At 35.4% G+C, this 17,337-nt stretch overlaps 1 protein-coding gene across 12 annotated transcripts in view; it reads right to left on the bottom strand.

Annotated features, from left to right (window-relative positions):
- Nucleotides 1-17,337, bottom strand: part of esrrga (estrogen-related receptor gamma a) — a 253,288-nt gene that overhangs the window by 22,815 nt on the left and 213,136 nt on the right. For 10 of the 12 annotated variants that reach the window (XM_088624754.1, XM_088624746.1, XM_088624747.1 and 7 more), the window contains one exon: nt 9,930-10,112. In XM_088624754.1, the coding sequence (XP_088480880.1) occupies nt 9,930-10,112 (183 nt within the window). The remainder of the gene's footprint in view (nt 1-9,929; nt 10,113-17,337) is intronic. The other 2 variants (XM_088624748.1, XM_088624749.1) reach the window with 1 other exon arrangement.

The following is a 17,337-nucleotide window of genomic DNA, read 5'->3' as shown; positions in this document are numbered from 1 at the left end:
TTAGCCTCCAGAACAACAGTAACTGTTGTGCCTTTTTAGATGTGCTTACAGGCAAGCAAATGACATCAGCAGAGGACACACCTCTCCTCCACCTGATGTCGAGTCTGTGCAGTGCTTTGCAATGTATTAAAAGATGAATGGCTTGATGGGTAGGCTGGACCAAGGAGCCTGCCAGTTCTTTTTCATGCTCCTCTTGCACATGAAGGACTTGTTGAAATGAGCCAAGATGTATAGATTTGTCTATTCTAAAATGGATGGGCATATGATATAAACAATTTACTATTAAATTGTTTATATCATCCAGGTGGATGCTGCACATTGGTGGTGGTGGAGGGGAGTCCCCATTACCTGTAAAGTGCTTTGAGTGGGCTGTCCAGAAAAGCGCTATATAAGTGTAAGCAATTATTATTATTATTATTATTATTATTATTATTATTATTATTAAAAAATGACACTACTTCTAGAACATCAGAATTCTGTCATGGGACTACATGATACTACAGGTCGAGGAAGGATGCGAAAAACTAATCTTTATGTACTGAGTAATTGACTGAAATGAGTTATTAAATACTAAACCAAAACTATGATCTGAATTATCATTGATTGATGAGTAATAGTACATCTATGAGCTTGCCTGGTATAGATTATCACAAATGCATACCCAACAAGTACAGGACATATTTCAAATTTGGTTTATTATTTAGAGACAATCTGCACAGACAGATTCCTAGCATCAAAAGTCGTAGCTTGTTATACTTGGATAATAATGCAATGAAATCTTATTTCCTTCCTGCCGGTTTTGTTCATGGAATCTCAGCTGGGAGTCGGGAGTCCTCCACACACTGTATGTGAAGCTAGCTGAAATAGATGTTGCCTCAAACAAATGCACATGACACAAAGCGTAAGGCACATGTCGTCCTCAACTTTCTCTGCCAGCTGCAAGGAAACTGGACAACATGCAGAGTGAAGACGAGGCATGGTGCTTTAACCCTTATCTGCTGTGACCAGGCCTATCTCTGGCACGACAGTTAGAGCTCTCCCCCATAAACACCCTAGATGAACAACTCTGCACAGCTGTCAGGAAGCATAGAGGCAGATGCCCTCTGAGGATGTCTAACTTTGTCAGGTTGGTTTACTACCAGGTAGTCTCTCAAGATTGTGTCTGCTCCTGCATTGTCATTACACAGGAATGCTATAACCAGCAATGTTATTATGCTTGTTACTTAGGCATATAATGCCTTGTCATTTCATAACTTTTTCTGTGGTGCCCACAGAGCACACAATATATTCTACATATTATTTCTTTAACTAGATAATTGTTTGTCTTGTTTAATCCTGGAATGTATACAAAACTACACAATAGGACTACATACTAACTACATAACAGGATAAAACTGGAACGCAGTACACAAACTTCTGGTTTAACAATTAATTAATCGATAATTTACCTTATTGATCATTTAGGCTCTGATTTAAAATATCAGAGCAATTTAAACAAACATTTTGCTCCAAAATTCTAAAAATTTGCACTGTATAATGTTAAGCTATAAAATACACAAGCAAAAAAGACAACAAGAAGACTCGAAGCAAAAGACAACAAGTGTTGAACAGAAATATCTTTCACTAAAACACAGGGAATTTGAGTTTGACTATTACTAATACATGAAGGTAATCCTTTGTTTTACTACAAGTAAAACATGACATACAGTTTCTGGCTGTGAATTTGAAAGCTCTCGTTTATATTAAGTATATTAAAAACATGTGTGATTAATGTTTAATAACTTAATAAACATATCTCTGTTGTTGCTTTTGTTTTTTAAAAAGAATATAGGGAAAACTAGAGGAACCTTAGATGATCCTTCATGTACTGTATAATGTATTTTGCCACACCCTTTTGGACCATTGGCTTGGCAATAATTTCTCAATATGTGTGTTGGGTGAACATCCGCCATTATAAACTGAAAGAAATAAAAGAAATTTAAATAAAAAAATGTTTTTTTTTTCAACTAAAGCATCAGACAGAAGAGCTTTAATGTTATCGACATAAACAGGAGGTGACAAAATGGTAGCATGATGTGCCTGATACTGGGGAAAGGATTAAACTAGAACTGTACAAAACTGCTGACTGGGGCTTGTCAGATTCAAGCAAAGCTGGCCATTATCACCTAGCAGCCACAACTCTTTCTCGCTTCTCTGTACTCCATGCTTGCTCAAAGTTTCCTGGTACCCAGGTCAGTGTGTACTCTGCCCCAAAACATGCTGACTTGCTTTGGTGAGCTTCTCTCCAGGTAATTAATCCCCCCTTCCAATGTAGGTTAAGCATCTGTGAAACTCTACCTGAGGTGCTGGTGAGGGTGGGGGTGGGACAGGATCAGGTGAAGGAGTGCACCAGAGATTAGTGGGATATCCCTTACCTCGGCTAAGGTTCAGGAAAGAAAAGCGAAAGCAGGCCAATCACTCTCACCCTACAGGTAACTATGAACAGAGAATCCCTGTTTAGTCATCCTCTGAGCTAGAGATGAGCAATGGGCTGGAAGTATATAAGCTGCATGATCATATAACCAGTATGCATCAAGGAAAAGAGTCCTTTGTAGGCAAACAGTATATTGAGCATTATTTACCTAAACTGATATGTGTTCTACTGTACATGCTAATTTCAGACCTTGTTTCTCATTCTCTCCTGCAATGTAGGATTATAATTAGATGTAGATAATTGTTTTTTTTCTTACACTATATTAGCAAATAACCTGTTAAACAATAAGAGATCACTTGATCCAGTACAAACCTTTAAAAAGGTGCATTCTGCACCCCAGCCATCACGACAACATGGTTTATTGGTTATGAGCTAACGGAGGTTTGAGCAGTGAAAAATCTTTTATTTGCTGGAATTATTTTTTTTCTGTCAGTTTTTGTTGGGTTAGGGGTTAGGCCAATAAGGAATTAATTTACTTTAAAGAGAGCTATACATTTGGCCTCAAACAGTATGAGAAAAACAATGTTATTTATATCCTTTGCCCATCTTCTCAGAGATCCCAAACAGACCCTATTACCTGATTTATTTATTTTTAATGATCTGCTAGTCATCATGGTATGTAATTAAAAGCAGGGCAGTTTTAAATTAACCATTGTGTGATGGCCTGACTTTTTTATTCCTTTATTGAAAGCTCTACTTTAATGCTAACAGGCATGCTGTATAGTACAGACTGGAATCATTTTCTAGCATCAAATGAACTATGTAATACATGTAAAAAATGTAATACTGCATTTCTTTCTTTTTTAGAGCACTATTTAGTAAGAAGGGACTAGTATAATATATCGTTGCTGTTCATTTACAATACAATACAATGTCTTGTATTTATAGTTTAGATTGCTATTACTATATATATATAGTATATATTTTCACATAACTATATTAAAAATCTCATAAACAAAATTACATTGTTTAATATATGAAATTTAAATATGTAATTTAATATCTTGTGTTGGTACAAATAGTGCAAGGTAGAGATTAAATAATATTTAAGATTCTGATTAACACCTTTCACCACTCATAATGTGTCTAGATATATGAAACAACGCTCTAAAATGAGATCATGTGAACATGAAAACGGTTAACCTGACACAGGAAACAAAAGAGATTAAAAAGTAATTAAAAATACTTTAAAAATTGTGTACATATTATTTTCTGCATCACTGCTAAGTCTCACTTCCAGGCACAGTGCATCCCAGCATAACACAATAACTATCCAGTATCCAATAGCTTCCAGTTTTCGGCTTAAAGCAATACTAAATGCTACTTCTGGCAAATCTAAAGGAGTACATACTGTATCATTTTAAATACATATAAATACATTAGAGTGTATCTAAATATGCTACTGAAATAATTTAAAGTAACCACAGCCAAATAACACATACTGTTTGCATTTTAATAAAATATCCATTCATACACAGCATACAAATTGCCTTCTTCACGATGGCACAGAATTTACATTTCATTCTCCATTCCAATGCTCCGTTTTGTCAGCCATTTTCCCTGAGTGTCACTGTTAATTTACTGTGTTTCACTTTGCTGAATGTATCAGGAGTGAAATCCGTGCTAAAAGTGAAAATCTTATTTGCTAAAAGGAGCTTAAAGCAACTATTAATCAATATTTCCAGGGTGTCAGAACCAGTGTGGTGACAGACAAGCACTCATTTGGAGATTGGCTCAAATAGATAGGAGCAGGCCAGGGACTGAGAGACGTGACAAAGCTAGATTTGGCTCCAGTTGCCATATGGCCATCCAGCCAGCAAATCCAGGCTTTCCCGGAAAATAAAAGGAACATATTAAAACTAGTCTCTGGGCAAAAATATATACAGTGGATCACAAAATTCTACCAAACGTAGCACCATTTGTATTACTTTCACCTATTCAAATTCACACAATTAACTTAGTAAACAACTTGAAAGTACTAACACATAGTAACAGAAATTATGAATAACGCATATTTATTTCATAGCAACTACAGTGAAATCAGTATTAATTTAGATGCAGCATTGACACTGTTGCATGACCACCATATGTACTTTGATGTTCCCTATAGTTTATTGTCATTAACTCTAATTTAAGATCATACTTATATGCTATTGTACTATACTATTGTAGTGTACTATATTTTGTCTTTAAACATTAATGTTTATCAACAGGTCCCATTCTAAGTAAGCTACAACCTGTCTCTGAATGAGCCACTGACGTCATAGCTTCCTATCCCTTCAGCTTTGAAACCCCCCCCCCCAAAAAAAAAAAACAACTAAAGATGGTTTCTGCTTCTGTAGCCCTAAGCGTTAGAAGCAGTACAATTTCATTTAATTCCAGTTGTGCCCTCCAAGCCCAGTTGAATAAGCCTATATATACAGGTCAGCCAATAAGGGTGACACCTCAATCAAGCAGGAGATGAGGCGGCTCGGGAGCACAGAGCCTGAGTAAGCACCTCCAGCATTTTGTTAACGAGGTTCCATGCGAATATTCTAATCCGACACACAGAACAACAATACGTCTGACCACTGAGCCGATAATCGCCTTATCACGCCCCCGTGAAACCTAGCTCTAATATTTGACCGAGTCTCTACTGCTCCAGAGCTCATTCTGCATGTGCCTGCCTGACAATAGGAGCTGAGTGAGGGAGAGAGAGAGAGAATGAAGTGGAGTGTGGAAGTACCTTAGTATCTACATAAAAGAGATTAGAGGCGACAGGGTTCCATTTTACAGCTCAATCATATTGTGTTAGCATGCGCTTATCCAAGCGCAGACGAAAATTGAAAGAGAAATAAAGAAAGAGTCCAGAAGATAGGAGCTAGAATGGGAGAAGCCTAAGCAATTTCCAGGAGTATAAAAGGATGCTAATAGTAGGGACCCTGTCATGCTAAAAAGGGACTATTAGGGCACCACTGTCCATTCTTGTACCTGCTTGTTCCTTTAACAAAAGTCAAGTGCTGTCTGCTGCCATTGTGACTTCCTGCTCACAGATAAGGCTTGTCAGAATTCCATAACAGTGCTTTCTCATTTATTTTTATTTAACAACATTGGTTCAATGTATTCTGAATGTCTTCTTTCTCCTTTCCTTCTAATTTGCTTCCCCCCCTTGCTCAAACCTACCCCCCAAACAACACCACATACACACTGCTACTAATTACCACAAAATTACAACAAAATACCACAAAAAATACGACAGAATGCTTAAATTTACTGAATTGGAATCCTCCATTTAATGCTATCATCTTTTCCACATTATGTAGATTGAAGTGGAAGTTTTACTCCTTAAATATAGGGAATCTCTTGCCTGAACATCCCAAAGTCTTTGAAGCACTGTATTTTACAATGTTCAAAAGAAATGTCATGTTGAAACAGTTTATTACTGTACTAACTATAATAAAGCTAGCATTTATAATGCTACATTTCTTTTAGGATTAATGATAACTAAATTTAATAAAGAACAGCATGGTGCCAAGCTACAATAACACTATGACATCAGAATTTACCTTTTTGATAAAGAAAAGTATCCAGTAAGTATACTTGTTTGCTATAAATTTGGATTGTCAAAATAAAATGTTTGACGTCAATCCATATAAATTACTAACATGAAACTATAGGCCTATATGTTATTAAAAACTACACTGTGAAGTATTTTTTTTCTGAATCCTGATTTTGGCTAAGCTTCATAAACTGAGAGCAGTTTTAACTTCATTCAGCAAAACACAGACTGGTTCATTATCCAATGGTTTCAGACACACAAGCCACAGTAATGCTGAGTGATGTTTAAATTAGTTTACAATTTGCCTGGTCTCAGCTAGAACTGATCTTAAGCGAATGCGCTCAGAAATGTCAGCAGTGCTCCTAACCACTGTAACAAATTGTTGCCCGAACGCTGCACACCTAATGACTTCAAATTAGCTCCTCTGCGAGTGCCTGACAGTTTGTTACGACTGTTAGCAACATAGCTGCCGTATCATGACCAATAAATTGGTTTCAGTTCTCTCTGGGAAAGGGGGCTTCATCAATTTGATTAAGAAATTACTGTACCATATAGAGCATGGAGACAAACTAGTTTTGGGGGGAGACAAGTTATGCAACTTGGACTGAATAGTTTCACTGAAGGTAAAGGGGAGGAGGGACAGTCTTTCACTTAAAATCAATAAAGATCACAGGCTGAACTGTCTGATATACTTTGTGCCAGGAAAGTCTTGTTTTGTTTCACTTTCCCTTAGATGACTCTCCCTTTCCTTTGGTCAATTGTAAAACCCTTATTACATATAAGACTTTCATCACCATTCACCATACTCCCATCTTTGAGCAGAAATCACAATTATGATTGAAATGAAAAAGAATGTTATAGAGATCAATTAATGCCCCCTACAACTCCTACAACTTCAGTATCACCACTCTTTTATACAATTAGCACAGAGAGGTGAAAGTTATTTAAAGAGGTGACGAATACTAAATACGAAACCTGAATATACAGTATTTGAGTAGCAGTTTTTGGTATTTTGCAATGTAATACTGTACTGCCTTTTGAATTGCAATCATTGTATCTTTATTAGATAACAATTTAGTAAAGCTTACTCATTACCTCTCAGTATGTGATGTTGTTTAGCATTATTAGCTGTGATTATTTTAAATAATAGTTGGGGTTAATGTACTATTTACTTAGTGGTTTTAATTAATGAATATACTTCTTATTTTAATATCATATCAGCAAAGGATGTTGCCATTGCATTAGGCATTAAAAAGCAAAGGAAATAAGGGAAGTATTTCTCCCAATTTTAAAATATGAAGTGATAGACAGGACTGAAAAAATGTGATTTTGAGTGGTCAAAAGACATTTGCATTGTGTTCAACAACTCCACTGCACCTAGTTTACAAGTTTTACAAATTCTGCCTTGTTAGCTACTGAACTTATTTAAATTGGCTAATTAACATAAGTGTGTAATTTGGTTCTTATTTTTAAAATTCAGTACTCTTGAAAGGAAGTCATAGTGCGTGATTTTCTACACCTAGTAAATGGGATATGAGCTTTTTATATATAAAGTAATAGGAATTTTATTTTCATTATGCAAAATTTCATATTACCGTTTTTGAGGAAAGAATTACCTTTGCAAACCAAAGGATACCTGTACATGTATATCAACTGCATGTCTGAAATGTGAGTAATACAGGCTTTGGGATTATTGATTTGGATCACCTGTAAACTCTGCTTGAGGGACTGCTAAGACTAACACCGTACTTGTGATGATAAGTGAGAAGCATCTTGCCTTGTTTCATAATTAGCAGAGTTTGTGTTTTTAGCTGACAATCAGAATTAGCAAAAGACAAGGTTAAAGAGACGTGACAAAAATTTGACAAAAATGTTGGACACCAGATATTGGTGATATCACAAGATATTGGCAATACAGAAACAGTAAAAAAACCACAACTACACTTTTTGCTATTGCTCTTTGAAAAGCTTGTTTAAAGCAATCATGGTGACCTTCCATTCAATTCTACAAGTCTCCACTTCTCTTGAACCACAGAATTTTATTTTCTTCAAAATTACAAACACAGAGCCCTAATCTCTATGTTCAAAAATCTCCTTTTGAGAAAAAAAAACACACTAGGTAGAATTTCAGAGAGACCTTTGGTGATTGATTCATTCACTGAGGCCACTCTAGAATTTGGAGGAGAAAGTCTGCACACAGGTGTCATGATGTCTATTTTTTCCCCACCATTTTCGTAAGACATGCCCCTGTCTAAATCTATAGATGCAGATGAGAACTGGAGATAGAGATAGAGAACCACAAGGAGCAATGTGTATGTGAGACTGTGGCAGTAGTATCACCAAGGGTGCCTTCTTGTAAGGGCTTTGCAGGCTCAGACCAAATGAATTGAAACCTTGTCAATAGCTCTGGACGTAACTGTCTTGTGGGCCACACAAATGGACTTGGCGGGCATGAACTGGCCCACAGGCTGTATGTCTGCCACCTCTCAATTAAGGCTACAAGAGAGCTCCCAGAGGCACCCTACAGTATATATCCTGTACATTTTAAAAATTATTTTACAGTGCTGGTTCACTTTGTTATCAATACTTCACAAAATAGCCTGTTTCTTTAAAACTATGTAGTGCTCACACCGTTGTGTTCAGTTCATGTGTTCAGATTTTTTTTTTAGAATTCAATAACTGCAAAGTTATATGTTCAGTGCAGTATGTCATTGGAGTAAGTGGCTTAAATCCAGTTAAACAGGCTTTAACAGTTTAGCAAATAGGCCTGCAGTCATACCAACATAGTGTATAAGAAAATATTGTGTAAATCTTCCACTGTGGAGCTGTCCAAATCAAGTTCTTTGATTATCTCTTGATGCTGGCAGCTATTGGCTTCCACCCGTGCCTACAGATGACTCGGCTTAAACCTGAAGTGAAAGCTCTTGGGGAATCTGGCATTGGGAATCTAAAATAGCCACTCAATCCCACAGCTCGTGCCGCTGAGGGGATTGGCAATACCAATGGGAATAAACCTATTAAGACCCTGCATGCCATTCTTAAACTGGCTATCACCCAAAACTCCACTGGAACTTAGCCAAACTAGATAATCGTGGGAAAACTAGAAATGGGCTCTGAACACATCTCAGTCAAATGTAGTCTTTCTGTCTTAATATAAAATAAGGCTGATTTAAATGCCAAATTAATTCACGTTCTCCACCCCCATTTTCAAAACAATGTATGCATAATCTAATTTTAAAAAAAGTTTGTTAAGTAGAGTAACAAAAACACCTATTGTTTCTCAACAGAAATGAAGAAATACAGAATGGCTGCAGGATGCTGGATTTTGTGACTTGCTTCTCTGAGGTTAATTCCTTCCTGGTAAAATGTTAGAAGGGTTGAAATAACTGTATTGAAGGAGAGCTTTAATTTAAAAACAAGATTTTGCTTCTTCCCAAAAATCCCAAAGAAGTTCAGATTAAAAATCAATAAAAAAAACAAGTAAAATCAAAGCAGTGACATAATGAGAGAATGAGAAATTCGTTAAATGAGCAAGAACTGTAAAATTGGAAAGTAGAGGTTATTCTATTATATTATATTTTTTACAAAATATACTGATCCGAGAATACTTTGAGGGGGCTTTGACATTAATACTGATAACTAATCTGAACTGAAATTCTGTTCATGTTTACTTTCACAGTGTCTTTATAGCTTTTCCAAATGATGTATGTACTGTACATATCTACTGTATAGTGAAAGTATTTTGGATACACACTGCAAAACATTTGAAGAATATATTCACTTACATTTAATACAAATATGTATTTACAGAAAACTGTATGTGTGTGAATATCAAGACATGTCATTTAGAAGAATCTTTATTTCTTTATTTTTGTTCCTAATGAGGACTTCAGAATACATTGTAAAGAACACTCTTACCTGGAATATGTTTTGCCCATCCGATGTTGACAACCAGCTCTCTGTCTGCCAGGTCACAGAGTGTGGTAAGAGCTTTAATGTCACTGTCAGGGACTGTGGGGTCTGGCATGGCATAGATCTTCTCTGGCTCAGCCACCAGCAAATGGGAGACAATCTTGTTATCTGCAAGGCAGCCAAAGGGGACTGTATTTGAACATGAACAAAAAAAAAAAATACAGTGGTGTCAACCAGGTTTTTTTGAGGGACAGACATGAAGACAATTTATCATTTCAAATACTTGGGTATTTCTGTGGGATAGCATATTTGAAAAGCTCTTTTGGTAGTGGCATGTAAATGATAACAGAAGCTAATGCAATATTTATAAAGATAGATTAAAAAGTTTAGAATGACTGTAGAAAATGAATTGTATTTATTCTTCAACCCAACAGATTATTTCTGAGATGGATAACTGGATGGTTATTGTCAAAGTGACAAGGTGACTATCTGAGACCATCACATTAACACAACAACCCAAATGCACAGAAAAAAAAAGATTAATAGCGAAATATTTTAACTGACTTTAGAAAATGTAAGTAACATTCTTTTCATAATTAACAATCCTTTCCATAGAGAAAGCTGTTACAAAGATAACAAAATAAAATAATGATATGTCATTATTTTGGGGGTATGATTTTTATCCCTGTGATCTTCTGCTGGTTCATTTTTGATAAGTACTAGCAATACAAAAGAGAACCTTTTCAATGAAACACAAGTAACAACCAAATTAGAAACAATATGTGCATTTACAGGTAATGAAAAGATTCATACTTACAAGGGAATATTTAATAAACTTAAATGTATCTAGTTATAGACACTTGTTAACTAAAATGTTCCTTAGGCGATCGGGAAGAGTCTAACAGGCCCTTAGAACTATATATATAACTATATACTGTATTTGTTTGCATGCATAAATATATGTATGCTTCCATACTGTACACGCATATAAATACTCAATTCTGTATATACATGCTTTAATTCTTTGCAACTTCACACAACATGTGTCAAATAAAAGTCCCAATATATTTCACAGGCAGAAGTTGTAAGAACAGAAAATGACTGGTTCTCTTATTTCCGACCCTGGAGTCTTGTCCTAGTAAATGTTTAAGAAAAGTGCTCTACATGGATTTTGAGGTAAACTCAAACTTCAGACTGATACTCTATGCACTGAAATGTGATGGGGCTGCATAGACCTTAATATATGTGAAATCCCTGATAATGCACTGATTATCACTAATGGTACATACAGTATTACACCAAAACAAATTTTTATTAATAAATAAATAAATATTGCACCCTACTTTCAAGTCTGTATTTGAGTCATTCTAAGATAGTTCATTGCTTAATATTTTTGTTAGATTTGAAGAACACTGAAACTATATGTTGTTTTCTTAGATTTCTTAGATAAAGCAATAAAAACCAACAAAAGTGTAACTACATAAAATATTCTTCAGGTTTTGAAGACAGGACTGGACTCATGCAGTCCAGCTATTTCTAAATTAAAAAGCATTATAGAGTAATTATTTTTTAATTCAAACACTTACAGAGGCATAACAACAAGTGTTTTAGATCAATCAGTACTGCCTCATCACACAAGGGACTGAATATCTGTGAGTGCTATCTCTAAGTAAATCTTATTTAATGTTTTCCTAATTAGAATCAATGCCACCCAATTTCCAATTCCAATGCCTTTATCATGTTTAAATAATCAATCAGGTTATTCAAAGAAAGGCTTCCAGGCTATGAATTGGGAGCTTGTCTATTTCACTTCCCTTATCCAGAAGAACAGTTAAACTGTGTGCCTCGAAATGTGTTTCTATAGAAAAGATGTAAATAATAGTCATAAAAATTAAATTCAAATGATAGAATTCAGTTAAAAACAACAACATACCTGCAATTATTTTTACTGGGACAGATACACCTAATAAAAATACTTGATTATTAATGAACCCCTAAGTCAAAATATTAGTATTGTGCAAATCAAGGCCATAGCAACATGGGTTTTCAGCAACGGTCCTGGAGTAGCCTACCCCAGTTATTATCTTGTTTTGAAAAAAGTTAATCCACTGAATTACTATAATTATTAAGAAAGTCATTTCTTACATACAGTAGATGCAGATTTCACTGCACCTGCAACATTCTAGGAACATCTTGAAATGAGTGTTTTTAAGAGATGAAAAGAACTAAAAAAAGTCTAAGAATTTATTGGTTCATTTAAGTTTTTGGTTGTGCATAAATTCATGGATTCTAATGTGCTCCTGATCAGTATATTAAAAAGCTCTGTTCTGCAATAACAAAGATGACATGTGGTTTGTTGACAGAAATCTGCAAGACTGAGAATGGCTTTAATTCACTGAGGAATTGAAGGTTTGGGGTGATAGACACTGCAAAACCAAAAGTTGTCCTTGCTGTGTTGGAGGTATCTGATGTAAAATGACTTCAGTTTAGCTGGTGTTCAGCACTGCCAAAGCAGAGACAGAAGAAGCCTGACATGGGTGTGTTTTGTATGCCTGCTATATCTGTTAGCAGAAAAATACCCACGGCCAGTGTGTTGGAAATCAGGTTTGGGGAGCTGTACACTGAGTCCATTCATCAAGACTCATTACTTTAATCGGTTGTCACAAAAGAATTATCACACCACCAAGTGTGTTGTTTTATATAGGAAGAAAAAGAAAAAGAGTACATAAAATATAACAGGAAATATCAGCATATTTTAATTTTAAAGGAATTAAAGATAGCAGCTATAAACTCAAAAACAACTTTGCCAAAGTGAATTTTAGCACAATAAAACCACTATGAGTGGTCCATTGGGATAGAGCAGATGATTATTATTATGTATATACAGTACATTTTTTGCTGCTTTTTTCCCATGCTATACATAAAAGCATATTGTCTTCTGTGAGAATAAGCTACCATTAAGTAAAAAGGGGTTTATGGCTAAAATCTGTTAAGCACTGCATTTCTCCTCTGTGTCTGCAGAGCAGTCAGACGGTTTGGAAGCTCAGTATTGTGAGTTTGATGTCTTTGCCAGATTGGATTTAATCCGGATTAAGCTTTTTTTTTTCTTCCATGGGTTGAGGGGGGCTGGGGATTTTGCTGAGGTTTTATCAAGGCTAATGTTCACAAAATATAATTCATTCTGAGCTTTCCGTCTTTATATAAATATGCTATATATATGCAGCTGCTTAAAGGAAGTCACAAATGTGATTACCTTTAATATTTTACAGCCCAAATTTACAAAATTATCACTTAATGTTATAAGCAAAACAAATCCTCGCTTACACCAGTTTATTTATGTAAAAGAAGATTTTTCAATTTCTTGTAATGATGGGTGTTTTAAAGATAAAGTAAACTAACCCCATCTTGCCGAAGAGGATGTCTTCTTCTCATGAAACAAGGGTCACTAAACTAGGGATCATGGGAGATTCACTTCCACTCCCTTTCTCTATTTATGACTTTTTTTTAAATACCCTCATCAACTTTTCATTTTATTTTTGGATAAAGGTAATTCAACAAAATTAAAAGACTTTCATAACACATTTGACTAACCAGCAAATAAGTCTATGATGTGCAATTTTGCTAGGCCAATGAAAAGCATTCATTTTGTAACACACAGAAATATTTAGGTAAGGGGAATAATGAATTAGCCTTTCACTTGTGTTACATTTAATTAATCCTCCTTTATGGTTTGTAGACAGAATTCTAAAGTATTTGCTCATCACAGCAATCTTTGGCATATACTAAAATACTCCAAACTGAGGTAGTTATTTTTTGGAGTTATCTAACAACCTACCATGTTTTGAAACAACATATACCTAAACCTCACACAATGTATTCAGTTGCTGGGCCACAATAATCAGGTTTACTATCTTCAAACAAAACATATTCAAAAATAAAACCAGTTTAGATATAACTCCTCACAAATGGGCCAATTGATCAGCAAAAAAACTAAAGGTTTAGTTTAGTTTAGTGTGAGAGTGCAACCTTACCTGTGCAGAGTGTGAGGTCTTTCCTATAGATCTACATGGCACATGTAGATACCCTAAGCCTTTTGTAAATGTGTCTGCTTGGCCGGGAGTCCTCAGTTCATCAGAACATCTAATGCATGGCTACAAATAAAATTGGCAAATGATGCTCATATGGCTTTGTTTTTGCTCTGCTCACATTATGCTCTGGTAACACTGAAACCTCCCATCCTACATGTCTTTAGCAAATGAGTGAAACCAAGGCACCTGGGGAAAAACACCTCACACACTGGCAATCAAAGCTGTTATTGAACCTAAGAACTTAGTGTAAATCTGCAACGCAAAGTGTCATGTCACCACTCCACACAATGTGCTATTTATCAGGAACATCTGTAGCTGGTTGATTATTTAGCTGCTTATGCTGTTGTCACTGGGGGTTGCAACAGTCCTCTGTATGTAACCCTGCTACAGATGCAGCCATTCAAATGGGTGAGGTATTTCGCGGCATACCCCGGTGGGCGTGTCACAGTATCACGCAGTATCACGCGGTATCACGTGTGTCACGTGTGTCACGTGACTAACTATCCGGCGTCGCCTTGTAAAACCGCCAGGGGGAGCTTAACCTCTCATGTACAGCATTTGAGCCTTTAATTTGGAACTGTGTATTACAGCATGTTAATCATCAGTCATTAAAATGTTGGTATATATTATGAAAGCAAGATTGCTCAGTTGGACAGAAGTACACAACCTACCTTTATCAGAAATATTTATGCATCAAAGCCTTTACTGAAGATATTACTAATAGTATTAATAATGGATGACTTTGGACAAGCTGTATACTCAAAGTATAATTTCTTTAGCACATTTGTACAAGCACTTGGAATCTGTCCAAGCCATACTTTGTCAGGCATTTTGTTTTACTTCAACGGGGCATAAAAACTTCCTTGCTTTTAACAGGGCGTTTCATAATTTCTAGCTACGAAAATGATTTAAAATGCGACACCTATCATTCAACTAGAGCTTAAAATATCACAAGGAAAAATACACACCGGTATTCCATTTCTCCCTAAACATTGTAAGCTTCGAAGTCTTTAACTAACGTGAAACCGGAGTCAACAAGCATACTTTTAGAATTTGATTAAAAGGGAATATAATATGGAATCGCATATCTCAATAATTTAATAACGGTATGATTATATCCGTGTACTGCGGCAGAGCTATGTAGGGCTGTTTCGCCTGCCTGATCATGTGAGCTCTCTTGTAGCCTACTGGTCTAGGTGCGTGACCACCAGCTGGTAGGTTGGGTGTTCGAATCCAGCTGGTACTGGACTTTTCATTTTTATTTATTTTTTAATCGCGTAACATAAACATATTACCGTATGCAAACTGTACTGTATACATTATGTATATGTATATTTAATGTCTTAACTGTGCCCGTTTAATTGAATTTAAAAAAAATATTTAACACGAACATTAAGCTGCTTACATCTTCCGCCTGAGAACAGTCACCCGTTGCTACCCAACGCAGAATGGTGATTGGCTGACACCATCTGACACCCCTCTGATTGGAGAAAAAAGACGTGCTGGTGTGCTATACCAGGAAGAGGATTTCTTTCCATTCAAAACGTGTATTTTAAAAGTTTAAGAAGTAAAAACCTTACAGCGTACACAGATTTCTAAACTGATCAGGATCGTTATCTTTGTCTTATGCATAATAATGTTCACCGCTCTGTCCAGCAAATTAATAATAAACTTTATTTTATATAGCGTTTTAAACGAATAAGAAATTAGATTGCTCATAAACCTAATCACTTGCTTTTTCTTTTTATTTAGGCTCAGATTTCAACTATAGATCGTATTATTAATAACCATAATAACAACCAACCAACAAAAACAACCATATAAACATAATGGTGGTGCTGGACCTTCCAGTTTTATTTATTTATTTTTTAATCGCGTAACATAAACATATTACCGTATGCAAACTGTACTGTATACAATATGTATATGTATATTTAATGTCTTAACTGTGCCCGTTTAAGTATTGAATATTCATATCTAATTTTACCACTGAAGGGAAATCTTAACATAAACATACAGTATATGGCTGGTCTCGGTACTTTAAAGAAAAAAATACGCACCAGTATTCCATTTCTCCCTAAACATTGTAAGCTTCGAATGAAACCACTAAATAAAGACATAAATATAGAAATCTTAAGATTTGTTTTATTTAATGTTGGTAGCAGGATGAACTGTCAGAGTGTATATTTTGTCGCAAAGTTGCTACAAGATGTTAACAGTGAAAAAGGTATTTAGAAATGAGTTATTTCAAGATGAAAAAGAAAACATACACGAAACATGGTTTCATTACGACCAGAATCGTTCTTGAGATATTTTTAACTTGATTTACAGTATTTGAGAGGTATGTCTTAACACCGATACTACAGTGCTTAAGTACTGCTCACGTATATGTTTCTAGGTTTATATTATGCATTTCATACGGTCAAATTACTTTTGAGCAACTAATAAGAAGCGCGAAACGGTATGCGTTTTACTTTCGTTTTGTGCTGGGACCCGTGGATTGATTAGAGATATCAAGTACATACAAGTCATTTTTTAAATGTTGTAGTTCGTCTTGAAAAAATGTTACGAGTACATCATCTATCAACAATTACACAGGTTCTGTTTCCATATTGCGGATTTTGGTTAGGTACAGTATTATCAAATCCACTGGCGCTGTGTGTTACTTTACTGAGTCCCAATCTGTGATTGAAACCTGTAAAACCGGTTTAATTCGTCACAGCCAGCACTCTTCAGGTGTGAGGGTCTTCTGCTCAGAATGAAACGCTAAAATGTTTGTGTATATTCTAATGGTAGTGGGGGCAGGGTGTGTGGGAACAGGTTTGTTCTTCACACCTGAAACATTTTCTCTGAAAGGATTTTCTTCGAAGTTTAACCGATCTTGTTACAGCATGTTACAGTTTACTATTATTAACCATATTAATTTTAAGTGCTTAATGTAAAATCTTGTAAAAATATATTTTCATTGTTCAAATATACATTAATATACATTAAGTCTGACTATCATATAATAAGTTAAATACAAAACTAAAGAAAAAATAGGGTTAAATATAATTCAAAATATTTTGCTAACAATGTTAACTGTTTATGAATAATAAAATGTATTAACTAAGGAGTAGGATGGCACAGTTGTTAGTATGTTTTTTGTTTTGTTTCTTTTTCATAAATACAACAGTAGTACCTGATGTCTCAGTGGCTTTCAAAATTAAATTATGCATGCAAACCTGTGAACTAGAAAGATTTTGTTTATGAGGTGGATTTTGTTTATGATAAACAGGATAAACTGGGATGGGAGGAAGGTTTGGTTTTGCATAAGGGGCGGGATT

Source organism: Lepisosteus platostomus, chromosome 3 (genome assembly GCF_059453375.1).
Source record: "Lepisosteus platostomus isolate fLepPlt1 chromosome 3, fLepPlt1.hap1, whole genome shotgun sequence".
Lineage (NCBI taxonomy): Eukaryota > Metazoa > Chordata > Actinopteri > Semionotiformes > Lepisosteidae > Lepisosteus > Lepisosteus platostomus.
This window is presented reverse-complemented; position numbering and strand designations above follow the sequence as displayed.